The 13,354-nt window shown below is 40.7% G+C and overlaps 1 protein-coding gene across 1 annotated transcript in view; it reads left to right on the forward strand.

Annotated features, from left to right (window-relative positions):
• Positions 1-7,583, forward strand: part of SCARB2 (scavenger receptor class B member 2) — a 76,105-nt gene extending 68,522 nt beyond the window's left edge. The window contains exons 11-12 of the mRNA XM_042936157.1: positions 3,174-3,332; positions 4,832-7,583. Coding sequence (XP_042792091.1) covers positions 3,174-3,332; positions 4,832-4,870 — 198 coding nt within the window. The 3' untranslated portion in view covers positions 4,871-7,583. The remainder of the gene's footprint in view (positions 1-3,173; positions 3,333-4,831) is intronic.
• Positions 7,584-13,354: the final 5,771 nt, after the last annotated feature.

Below are 13,354 nucleotides of genomic sequence, written 5' to 3' on the forward strand. Positions count from 1 at the left end.
GCAAAACTCTCTTCTGGGAAGCTGGTTATGTACGAAACAAAAGGCAAAGGTAAATGAAGCAATGTCAGACACTGCTGAAGCAGAAAAAATAGCCAACACTCAGATTTCCAGTTAAACCTTTCTTTGCATCTTCTCCATCTTTGAACCCCTGCCAGTTTGTAAAATGTAATCAGTTTACCATTCATTAGTAAAGGAGGAGGAAAAGAGAGTAAAATTAAAATGATTGGCAACATTACATGAAGGTTTTGTGTAAGGTGATTAAAGAAATGATTGAATAAAACATGATACAGTCTCATTCATTTCAGTGATATATGGTTGCCTTATATTTTATAACATAGAAGTTGTTTTTGTTTTACTTTCTGGTGACCAAACGTATCATGAGTTATAGGACACAGATCCTATCTTAAATTTATTATTATTTTTTTTTTTTGGTGTCTATTTTTGAGACAGAGAGAGACAGAGCGTAAGTGGGGGAGGGGCAGAGAGGGAGACACAGAATCGGAAGCAGGCTCCAGGCTCTGAGCTGTCAGCACAGAGCCTGACACGGGGCTTGAACTTATGAACCTCGAGATCATGACCTGAGTGGAAGTCAGCTGCTTAACCGACTGAGCCACCCAGGCGCCCCAACACAGATCCTGTCTTAGTTCAAACAAAGAGAGTTTCCCTGAAGAAATATTTCTTTCACACTGTACCCACAGAATTTTTATCAGTAAACATTGAGTATAAATTGAAGTTTTGTAAATAAAAACATATTCGGAAAACTCAGAAAACACCTATTTAAGATACCTGTGATAAATTCTTTTCTGAATCACATACATTTACTATAGTAAATCTCCTCAGTTTCCCTCTCTCTTCCACCCAGTTTTGGGAGGTTACATGCAGGGGTTTTCCCTCTCCAATAAATTCTTGGTTGGCTTACGTCTGTCATGAACAGCAGCATCTTTAAGTTTTTTTTTATTTTTCTCTGTTCCCTAAAAAATCTTGTTCTGTATAGGAAATTTGGTAACAGAGATTGGCAAGAAAAAGGAAAATTAAAGAAACTTCCACAAAACCTGAGTCAGAATGACACTGTTTTTGCTTTATTGTACTCAACAGTATATTGCAAAATTGTCTCTGATAAGAACTTTGTAAAAAATAATTTAATGTTTTCTACTTTGTAAAACTAACATGTGCTCTTTACAGAGCTCTTGGAAAACTAAAAATGTATATTTTAAAAGTGAATCACCATACAAATATTGAATCATTCTGTTGTACACCCAAAACTAATATATTGTTATATGTCAATTTTACTTCAGTTTAAAATTTTTTTAAATATTTACAACTGAATCACTGATAAACTGTCCCTCAGAGACAAGTACAGTTTATATCTGCTTATATTGCCTCTTAGTATTTTTCTAGTTTTGATATTAAATACTTGAGACCATACTGCAGATACAGTTTTATAACCTATTTTTTTTTTCATTTGGCATTACTTTGATAGCTACATTTATAAATTTTTGAAGGGTTTGTGATTACAATTCTAAGACAAGGCTTTTATTGTTTCACAGGAAAAATTTAGGCAATATTTACCAACTTATAGAATCTATTTGAAATTGCTCCAGGGTCATCACTCTTACTGTTTGTGGAGAGGTCTATCGAGACCTCTGGTCTTGATTACTAGAGATTTAACCAAGACACTAATTATACTTTCCACATACCATTGTTGGAATGTTTCATTCATTCAATCAACTGACATGAAAGCAGGGCTTTTTGTTTTTAATTTATTTTCAATATTTTATTATTTATTTTTGAGAGAGAGAGACAGAGCATGAGCAGGGGAGAGGCAGAGAGGGAGACACAGAATCTGAAGCAGCTCCAGGCTCCAGGCTGTCAGCACGGTGCCCGATGCAGAGCTCAAACTCATGAACCCCAAGATCATGACCTGAGCTGAAGTCGGATGCTTAACTGACTGAACTACCCAGGCACCCCAATGGGCTTTTTGAAAATGAGGAAGGACCCTGTACTGCCAGCTTATGTTCATAGTTGTGGCATATTTGAACTCCCCCCCCCCCCGCCCCCAATCAACCTTTGCTTTGCTTAGCTCTTTTGTTAAAGACCATATTGAATCCAGGGAATTATGGAGTAAAACTTTGTACTTTTGGTGCCTCCTAGAAAGAACTTGACTTTATCCCAGAAAAAGAAAACATTATACTTTGAAGTGACATTGGAGCCTACTCTCCCACCTTCTTTTTCCAGAGAAGGAGACTCTGACTCTGATGGGTCTTGGCCAGATATTGGAAGTACCAACTCTAGAAGCCCATCCTCTGCCTCAGTCCAGTGCGGTTTCAGCCCAAATTATGCCCAAAGTCCCATTTGTTGCCATAATTTTTATGAAATTAAGCTCTCCAGACACCCCACCCGTGACAATTTAAGGAGATAATATCTTTGTTCTGCATCCATCAAGTGTTATTCTAGAATATTTTCTTGGTTATCAACACCCTCTGGAACTCTGGTGAGCCTCAAGACATCCCTGAACACTTTCTATCGAGACCTCTGGTCTTGATTACTAGAGATTTAGCCAAGACACTAATTATACTTTCCACATACCATTGTTGGAATGTTTCATTCATTCAGTCAACTGACATTAATTCAGTACCCACTACGTGCAGAGTGCTTTCCTGATGTTGAGGTGACCGAGCTGTAAACCTTGCCTTTGGGAACCTCACGGTCACAAGGAGACCAAACAGACGGTTATAAGGCAGAGTGCGCAGCGATGGGGGATTTTAGGGAGTGATATGGAAGTGCAGTAAAGGGACCTTTAACTAGGCCTGAGGTAGCCAGAGAAAACTTGTGGATGGAAGTGATGCTGAGTTGGATTTTAAAGGACGAGTTAGAGTTGTCTGATACAAAAGATGGTATTATCTCATTATTTTCGAATACTTTTTTCCCTACTATTTCCAACCTATTTTGAAAGTAAGACATGTCTTCAGGAAAAAAAAAAAAAAAAAAGAGGAAGATGTAATGAATAAATGCCCCCTCTGGTTATCTAATTTATAAATGGATTTTCAGTATTTCTGGTTAGCGACAGAGAAACTTCCCCAAATCGTGTTTAATGATTTAGAAGGAAGATACAGCAAAAACTTTACACCCTGGATATTTAGTAATCAAAGGAATACTATTTTCTTGCCTTCCAGAGTGTTCTCATTGACAAAGAGACTGCGAGTCGACTGAAGTCTGTGATAAACACTACTCTGATCATCACCAACATACCCTACATTATCATGGCGCTGGGTGTTTTGTTTGGTTTGATCTTCACCTGGCTTGCATGCAGAGGACAGGGATCCATGGATGAGGTGAGCAGTGGTTGGAGGAACTTCTCTATTACTGGGTAACCTTACCGGAGGAAACTAACGGTGCTTCACTGAGGGGCTTGTCAGCTGGCTGGCTCATTAGGGTGGATTCTGAGGTTTTATGCTGGGCACAGTGATTTCATGGTTATATTACTACTAAACCAAATGAGAGGCAAGGGCAATGTATCAGAGGAGGAGGAGTAATGGAATGGTACTGTCCAGTATTTGGGGCTCTCTTGGCGGGCATGAAATCCCTGTGAGTAAGCTTAATGTTTCTGAAAATAACCTGAAAGGAGAGGAGTATTTAGCAGCTAAACATCTGGGCTTTGGTGTGTCAGACCGCCTACGTTCAAATCCCAGTTCTGCCACTTCATAGCTGTGTGACCCTAGAAACTGCGCCTCAGTTCTGCATCTGTAAAGTGGGATAATAAGAGAGCCTCCCTTAGTGGTTTTTCATGAGGATTAGAGGAGACAGTAGACAGAAAGCATTTGGCCCAGTGTTAGCATTTACAGTAAGAACTCAATAAACATTAATTATGTGATGCAACAATCCCAAGATTGTAGAGCAAGGCAACCAGAGACCTGCTTGGAAAGAATCCGTAATATATCAGAAGATACCTATCACTGAGTCATCACTGCATAAGAAACGATTGGCCCAGGGGAGTAGTAACTTTCCTGGAGAGAAGGGAACATCATCAAATGGATGGGATAAGCAGAGTTACGCTGGCCTCCCTAAGTGACCAGCAGGCCAACCCAGCTCAGCCTTCAGTGAGTCTTTTCTGTGAGAGCCTTTCTTAAATTCTCAGCAGCTTCCGTTTTTGCAACAAAGGCTTTCTCCCCCCGCTCCTAGCTGCTTCAAATACGTGTCTGAAGCAAACGTGAAGTAGGAAATGAAATACGTTGAAACCATCTGAGTCCTATTACCTCAGATTTCCCTAGGTTCTACATTCTTCCACTATTTCTCTTAACCTGTGCCCATCAGGTTAGCAGGAATTAGGTGTGAGGCATTTATTCTGTCATTTCTAGCTATGGATCTCACTTCTCGTCTGACTTTATACAGTCACTGAGATTTTCATAAGCACAGGTGAAAGCCTGTGTAAATGTTATCACTGCTCCTACAATGAACCATTTTCGTGTATTCAGCAAGGGGGCAATGACTGAGCACCCATTACTCTGAGACGTTGTTCTCTGGTAGGTTTCAAATCAGGAAGGAGCAAATTCAGTGTAGTCTGATGAGAGTTATAGTCCGGGTCAATACAGGGAAGGGTACTGCTCTGGTATCGGGGGTGCAGGTGGTCAGAGCAGGCTTCTTCAAGGTCAGGGCTGAATGGGAAAGAAGAGGCAGGCCAAGAGAGAAGGAAGCAGAGTGTGACGACTGCCCTCCTGTCAGTCTCTCCTCCGTCCATCTTCCTCCACCACCCTGTCCCCCAACTTTTCACTTCCTGGGAGAAGTTTCTGATGTGAATACCTGACTTCGCTGTCCCCTCCCTTCTGAATCTCAGGGAACCGCAGATGAAAGAGCACCCCTCATACGAACCTAACTGTGGCCCGAGCTTGGGGAAGGAACCGTGTGAGCTGTCCTAACCTGGACCACAACGTGAGGAAACTATCCACGTCTTCATGGGCATGGTGCCTGCTGCAGAGAGGAGGGAGGAGACCCCGTGCTGGCAAGCGACGAGAGCATTCCGGCAGGAGGTTAAAGAACAGACTGATATGGTTGGCCATTAGGCTTTATAAAATTGTTTTGTTTTTCATGTGTCTAGCAAGTATTTAATAAACTCTTGTATAGTAATTTTTGTTGTTGTTGGGTGCTGGTAGCTCCAGAATTCTGTGACCACCGTTGTGGTTAAAATATGTCTGCATCACTTGTTAACGTTCCTTGGTCTAACCTTAGTAAGTATGCTTCATTTACCAAACTTTGTGCTCAAAATATATAAATACTATTTTACGTTGTATTCCTCCATTCATTTCACCCCCAAAACAGAAGTAAATACGAGTTCGGAACCCAGGGTAAAATAGTAGCCTCATTCAGTACATCACTAAAATGCATCTAGTTTCCTCTTTTGAAAAAGTTACATAATTATATTTCATATGCTAACCTTCAGTTCATAATTCCTCCAAGAAATTAATTCAGTCTTTTGACTTTCAAACTGTCTGGGAACCAAGCAGGGAAGGGGTTGGGTGGGGTGAGGTAGGCAGTGGGGCAGTAACCGTCAAGTTGATTGATAGTGATAAGCACCTGCGGATTTTTTACTTGTACTTTTGTGAATCGAGAGAATGCACAAATAATGTTGGTGAGGACAAGTACAGATATTTCATATGAAGTAGAAGGAAATGCTAGTTATGACATTTGTGGGTAGTTTGTTGTTTTTTTTTTAGTCAGAATGATCTTGATGGGGAAAGGTGCTTCTGGGAGGTATCATCAGTAACTGATTTTTCCTCCAGTCATCCTTGCCAAATATGATACTGTATTAATTACAATACTATTGAGTAACTTTGCAAAATTATTTACGAATATGGGAAACCCATTCATCCACAGCCTAAGTTACACATACATTTTGGGAAGTCTGACTGCACTAACAAAACGTTTCTTCTGGGGAAGTTTTCTTGGGAACTTTGAAATTGTTTTTGTAAGTTGTTTTTCTTTCCTCACATTTGGTCCCTTCCAGTGTTCTGTGGGTCACTGTCACTCACTGAATAGAGAAAAATGTGCCCTACACTTCCTGTGACAATCATTTTGCTGACAGAATGAATGATGGTGTTTTAAAATATTGTACAGAAAATGCTTTAAAGAAAGGTCCCTTGGGATCCAGAAGCAGCGTCTTCTCAGAAGACCTTTTGACTTTCAATGCAACCTAAGTCAGTCAGAGGATAGGAACCGTCGTATGTCACAAAATCCAAGCCCGTTTAAGAGCATTTTCTTTGAGTAGTGAAGTTCAGTATTCATTTTTGATTAAGAAACCTACATAGTTATCCAGCAAAATGCACATAGAATTTCTTAACAACTGAATCATCTTACAGGATTTTCTGTATAAAACTGGATTTCAATGTAAGCAAATGAAGAAAAAAGCCATGGGTTTCACAAATACAGCTTCTGATCCCTGTGTGGAGGTAATAAATCCCATTACTTGCCCCAATTTCCTTCTGTCTACACTAAAGCAACATGTGACATATTCCCTTCTTGAAGGGGCAGTTCATTAAACCTTCAGCTTCTCTATAAATTAAGAAATATTTTGTAAATATTCTAAATCACCAAAATGTAAAAAACTAAATTGAAAATATTTTGTCAGTAATACCAAATACCTAGATTTTTTAAATTTATCGATATTTAACTATGTAATTGGCACACCTTATTCTTTTATGCACCTACTTATCCACATATAAGCCAGTGTGTATTTATTGGTTCATCTTGTTATCAGGATATAGTCACTTGTGAGGAGGAAATTTTTCAATACTAGGAATGGTAACAGTTGATATACACTTTAAACTGAATCCCACACATGTGGGGAGATCAAACACATATTACTTCCATAAGATTCTAATAAGTTATTTGGCTTAAAATCACATTTGATATTATCTTTCTGAAAAATCTGTGACAAACCCAGAAACTGCAGTCAAGATTATAGATTGATTAAGAACTTACATGCCTATTTGGTCTTAGGTTGAAAATAACAAACTATTACTCATGCTTATTCTCTTGGAGCCATTATCCTGGAAAGGCCTCCAAAGTCTTTGTGATTGTCATAATCCCAGAATGTGTGTGTCCTGTACTATGATACTCGCTAGGGAGAAACCAGAGAGAGGTTACCTCACTTCTCTTAGGGAAAATTGGGAATTGAACACAGGACAAGAAATGGGCTTTGCCACTTTTAGCTCAAGGCTTTTCCTACTGGACTTTATTTCCTCATGTTCTAGAACGATCACTGGTCAAGTGGAGCAAGTACTATATGACTAACCCCTATTGGGGTTTTTACCTAAGGGAGGCTAGGTTTTTTTTTGTTTTTGTTTTTAATTTAAATTGCTTGAGATATGAGTTCTACAAAAGGTGACTTTCACACTTGGCCCTCTGGGCATTATTACTAGAATTAATTGCTTGTGGCTATTAAACAGAATACTGACCAGAATGCTCTTCATGTAGCTTAAATAGGTGGTTCATTTCATGTGATTCTTGACATGTTTATTTCTATCCTTAATGCAATGAAGTATTTCACTAATAAAACTGTTTATATGAAATTGCACTGGAAATTGTTATGTCATCAGATGACCAGTTGTCTCTGGAGTTTCATTTGTTTTTTGTTGTTGTTGTTGTTGTTGTTGTTGTTTTTAATTTTAGAGAGAGATCGTGGCAGGGAGAGGGTCAGAGGGAGAGAGAGAATCCCAAGCAGGCTCCACTCTTAGCGTGGAGCCTGATTCAGGGCTCCATCCCATGACCTTGGGATTGTGACCTGAGTCAGAATCAAGAGTCAGACACTCAGTTGACTGAGCCACTCATGTGCCCCTGGAGTTTCATTTGAAAGATGCTTTTTTCCCTCTTGACAAATGCAGGCCTGAGTCTCACCTCTTGGGCCACTTATGATGTCCATTCCATTGTGGTGGACAGTTCTAGGCAGCCTGACAAGTCGCACTTGAAGGGAGTCCCACAATGTGCTCCTCTGCCCCAGGGCTTTCTCCAGAGTCCTGGAAGCCCCTCAGGAGCACTGGGGGGGTTAATAGGCCCAGGTATTGATCCTCAACCAAAGGTAGGAGTCAGCTGATAAATGCTCCAGTCCTCAGAGGGACAGTTCTCAGACTCATTCTAGGTAGTTCCTCAACTAGGATTGCCCACAGTAGGAACTCCTTCCCATTATTGTTTCTTCCTTCCCTGTGTCACTCCTCCCATCCCCTCACTGCTGCTTTTTCCCAAGTAACCCACCTGTGCTAACATTCTTCTTATTCAGGCCCGCTTCCAGATAAACACAAACTAAAGGCATACAAGTCCACCCAGAAGGGCCCAGCAGGGTCAGAGAGCTATGGGAGGGGTCCTGGACCTTTGTTTCTATAGACATTTGTCCTAAAATGATTAGCCCCCAAATTTAGACTACCTTTAAAACCTTTCCCATCCCAGTAATATTGCATCTTATTTCTGAAATCAGAGCAAATCCAATTCAGCCATCACATATCTAGCTCAGTGTTACAAATGTCATTATGTATTGAGGACACTTGATCACTAGCATATATGCTTTCAAGGAATCCCAAATCTAAAACAGTATGGAGTTTCCTCAAAAAATTAGAAATAGAACTACCCTACCACCCAGCAATTGCACTACTAGGTATTTATCAAAAGGATACAGGAGTGCTGATTTTAAGGGGCAAATGCACCCCAATGTTTATAGCAGCGCTATCAACAATAGCCAAATTATGGAAAGATCCCAAATGTCCGTCAACTGATGAATGGATAAAGAAGATGTGGTATATATATGCAATGGAGTGTTACTTGGCAATCAAAAAGAATGAAATCTTGCCATTTGCAACAACGTGGATGGGATTAGAGTGTGTTATGTTAAGCAAAATAAGTCAGAGAAAGACAAATATATGATTTCGCTCATATGTGGAATTTAAGAAACAATGAACATAAGGAAAGGGAAGCAAAGATAAGATAAAAACAGAGATGGAGACAAACCATGTCTCTCAAATACAGAGAACAAACAGGGTTGCTGGAGGGGAGATGGGTGGAGGGATGGGCTAAATGGGTGATGGGCATTAAGGAGGACACTTGTTTGGATGAGCACTGGGTGTTATGTGTAAGTGATGAATCACTAAATTCTATTCCTGAAAACATTATTACACTACATGTTAATTAACTTGGATTTAAGTTTAAAAAAAAAAGGAATCCCAAATCTGATTTTTGCTGTCTTATGTCATAAGGGGAGTTCTGTGTATCTATTTCTGCTCGCTCAAAGGTATATAGAGACATCTGGAACTCTGCAACATACCAAGCCTAATTATTTCAAATCAAGCAGTAAGAGAGATTCAGAAAATATATTTAAAAGAATACTAATAAGGGTGACATGTGTTACCAGGTATTAAAACATATACACACCCATGAACAATAATTAATAACGTGTGGTAGAGAACACAAGAAACATGGATACACATCTATCACAAGATGAAGGCCCCATTTCCAATAATAACTATAGTCTTTCATTTATTCAACTAATATATTTATTTTTTAACCTTTATGGAGGTATAATTTTCATGCCATAAAATTTTAAATGTAAAACACAATGATTTTTAGTAAATTTACTGAGTCATGTAGTTTTAGAACATGACTACCTCACTAAAATCCCTCTGTTCCCACCTGCAGCCCTAAGCAGCTGCTAACCTACATTCTGTCTCTATAGATCTGCCTTTTCTGGGCTTCTCATAGAAGTTAAAGTGGGGTGCCTGGGTGGCTCAATCAGTTAAATGTCTGACTCTAATCAAGAGTCAGCTCGAGTCATGATGACTGAGCCCCAAGTTGGGCTCTGTGCTGGGATTTTGTGGAGCCTGCTTAGGATTTTCTCTCTCCCTCTCTCTCTACCCCTCCCCCACTCACGCACGTGTGCACTCTCTCTCAAAATAAATAACTATTTGGAAAAAAAAAAATCATACGGCGTGTGGTCTTTAGGGCCTGGCTTCTTTATACATTATACTTTAAAATAATGCATTCAGGGCACCTAGGTGGCTCAGTTGGTTGTATCCAACTCTTGTTTTCTGCTCAGGTCATGATCCCAGGATCGTGGGATTGGTCCTGCTCTGCTCAGCAGAAAGCCTGCTTGAAATTCTCTCTCTCTCTCTCTCTCTCTCTCTGCCCCTCTCTGCCATTCATGCTCTCTCTCTAAACTAGAATAGAATAGAAAATAAAATTAAAAAAATAAATAAAATAAAATAAAATAAAATAAAATAAAATAAAATAAAATAAAATAATGTATTCAACCAACTTTATTGGGCAGCCACTTTATGCCAGGCACTATAAACTAGGCTATTGGTAATCACAAAGAGACATTTGGATCTTAGGGTCTAGTGGAGGGGTGGGGTGGGAAAGCAACCAAATAATTATAAATGTAAAATTTCAACTAAGTTTCATGATGCTCTGGGAACACGGCTTAGAGTCGCAGGAAGGTTTCCCTAAGGAAGTAACATCTGACTGAGACTGATGAATAGGTGTTAATTAGGCAAAGGAAGCATTTCAGCATTTCAGATAGTGGAAGGAGGTCATGCCCAGCAGCAGGAAGGAACAGGTTTACAAATGACTAAGAAGATGTTTGCTTGGAGCTCAGAGAAGGAAGAACAGTAGGAGATAAGGTTGGAGAGAAAGGCAGGGGTCAGATCAACTTGGATCTTATTAAGCCATGTAAAAAATTTTGGTTTATTTTAAGACCCACAGGAAGCCACTGAAGTATTGTAAATAGGATTGAGGGGGTGGGGGAGACATGGGAGACATGGCAGGTTTGTTTAGAAAGACCTATTCTAGCTGCAGGGTGAATAAATTGGAAGAGTCTATGTGGAAGCAGGGAGGTCAGTTAGGCAGTTGCTGTATTAGGTGGGTCCCTTTGGGGTCTCCATTGGCATGCAGGATGGATATTGTCTGGGTGTTGTGCACCAGCCTCCAGGGTGAATTCCACAAAGCTGCATAGCAGGGGCTAAATAATGGGCTTTATTGAGGAAAATAAAAATGTATAGGGCCAGGACAGCAAGAAAAAAGGCAAAGCCCCTCAATCCTCCTGTCATCCCATGGAGAGGCAAGCCAAGGGCCAGAGTACTGTTTGGTCTCAGTACAGAGCACATATCTGCCTTTTAGTCCCTCTTTTTATGGGGCAAGCGTGAAGAAGCAGTCTTGTCAATGGAGGAATGTACAAGCCGCTGAGCAACAGACAGTTTGGATTTGGGGTGAATGCTTTGTAGAAATTGGGAATGTCAGCTGCCCATGGAATGTCACCATCTCCACTGCTAGGGTAAAGAAGACACTGTTTCCATGGGACTTGAGTTTGGGTGCAGTCCCTTTCCCCAGGAGAAGGGGGAAGTCGTAGCCACGCCAGCCTGTTCACCAGGCAACCCAGAATGAGGTCATAGTATAATAGCCCTGCTCGCTGCACTGCAGGGGCCACTGCAGTGTCTAGGTAGGGGTTGGCAAACCTTTTCTGTAAAGGGCCAGATGAAAAATAGTTTTGGCTTTGCAAGCCTCTCTTGTCCCAACCACTCAGTTCTGCTCTTGTAACATAAAAGCAGTCATAAACAACATGTAAACAAATGGACGTGTCTGTGTTCCAGTAAAACTCTATTTATGGGGCGACTTGGGTGGCTCAGTTGGTTTAGTGTCCAACTCTTGATTTTGGCTCAGGTCATGATTCCAGGATCATGAGATCGAGTCCTGTGTCAGAGTCCATGCTGAGCATGAAGCCTGCTTGGGATTATCCCTCTCTCTCTCTCTCTCCCCCCCGGTCAATCTCCCCCCTTTGTGTGCTCTCTCTCTAAAAAACAACACCCCCCTCCAAAACTGTATTTACACAAAAAAGTTGACAGTGCACAATTTGGCCATCATTTGCTAATCCCTGGCCTAGGCAAAAGATTATGGCAATTTGAATCAGGGAGATGGCAGCGGAGACAAAGTATTTTAGAAATGTTTAAAGATAAAATATGTAGGACTTGGAGAATATAGGAAAGGCAAGGAACAGGGACATGTCAAGGAACTCATTCATCCATTCTACAGTATTGACTAAGGTCTGTGGGGATGGGAGGAGGCATTCTGCTAGCAGTAGGGATACAACCAGTAAAAAAAAAAAAAAGTTCCCTGCCCTCATTTAGCTTATATTAAATAGGGGAATCAATAAATAGGTGGTGGTAATTACTAAGAATATTTAAGTAGCCATAGTGACAGGAGTTGAATGTGCTATTTTAGAAAGGGTGGTCAGGGAAAGCTTCTTATGGAAGAAATACTCACCCATTATTTTTCATCCCTGATCCTTCTCCCCTTCCATCCGTTATTTCTGTGATTTCACTCTGCTGGTTCTCCTACCTTTCTGGCCAAGCTCTCTCAGGCTCCCTTGAGGGCTGTTTGCTTTCTTCTTTTCTCTTTCTTTCTTTCTTTCTTTCTTTCTTTCTTTCTTTCTTTCTTGTTTATTTATTTATTTGAAAGAAGAGAGGGCACAAGCAAGGGAGGGACAGAGAGAGAGGGAGAGAGAGAATCCCAAGCAGGCTCTGCACTGTCATCACAGAGCTCTACGTGGGGCTGGATCTCACGACCATGAGATCATGACCTGAGCCGCAATCAAGAGTCATATGCTGAAACGACTGAGTCACCCAGGCACCCCTGCTCCATGCTTGATGCTGTGCTCAGCTGCCACCTCTTCTCACTTGATACTCTTCCTGACAATTCCAGCCACTCCCTGACTTCAATCACAACCCAAACACGGCAGTCGCACACACCAAACACGTGCTGGATGTCCTCAGCCAGACTGTCCTCAAGTCCAGAAAGTTAAGAAAGGAATTCATTTTTTCTGGTCTTCGTTCCAAATTCCCATCACAATCTACCCAGCTGTACAAGCCAGAAACCAGGGACTCTTGCTAGACTCCTCCTACCCTTCCCTCCACATCCCATCAGTCAAGTCCATCTGCTGCCATCTCCCTTCCCGCTGTCCTCCTCCCTGTATCAGCACTCTCACTGGGACACATGCAATTACCACTAATAGAAAGATTTAATTTTTTGAATAGGTAACACATTTATATTCTCAAGTGAAAAAGGGCTTTATGGGAAAAGTCCTCCACCCATCTCCCAGACACCCAGTTCATCTTCCCAGAGGCAACTAATGTTATTCACTTTCTTATATATATCTTTCCAGGAATATTTTATACAAAAATGTGCATTTCTACATTCTAACCCTTTTTTGTCATCTAAATTGTAGCACAGCATAGACAGTGTTCTAATTGTTTTTCATGTAATTTATCTTTCAGATCTATCTTTTCAGTACATAAAGAGCTTTACTGTTCCCATTTCAGGTCTGAATAGC

The sequence above is a fragment of the Panthera leo genome, chromosome B1 (genome assembly GCF_018350215.1).
Source record: "Panthera leo isolate Ple1 chromosome B1, P.leo_Ple1_pat1.1, whole genome shotgun sequence".
NCBI lineage: Eukaryota > Metazoa > Chordata > Mammalia > Carnivora > Felidae > Panthera > Panthera leo.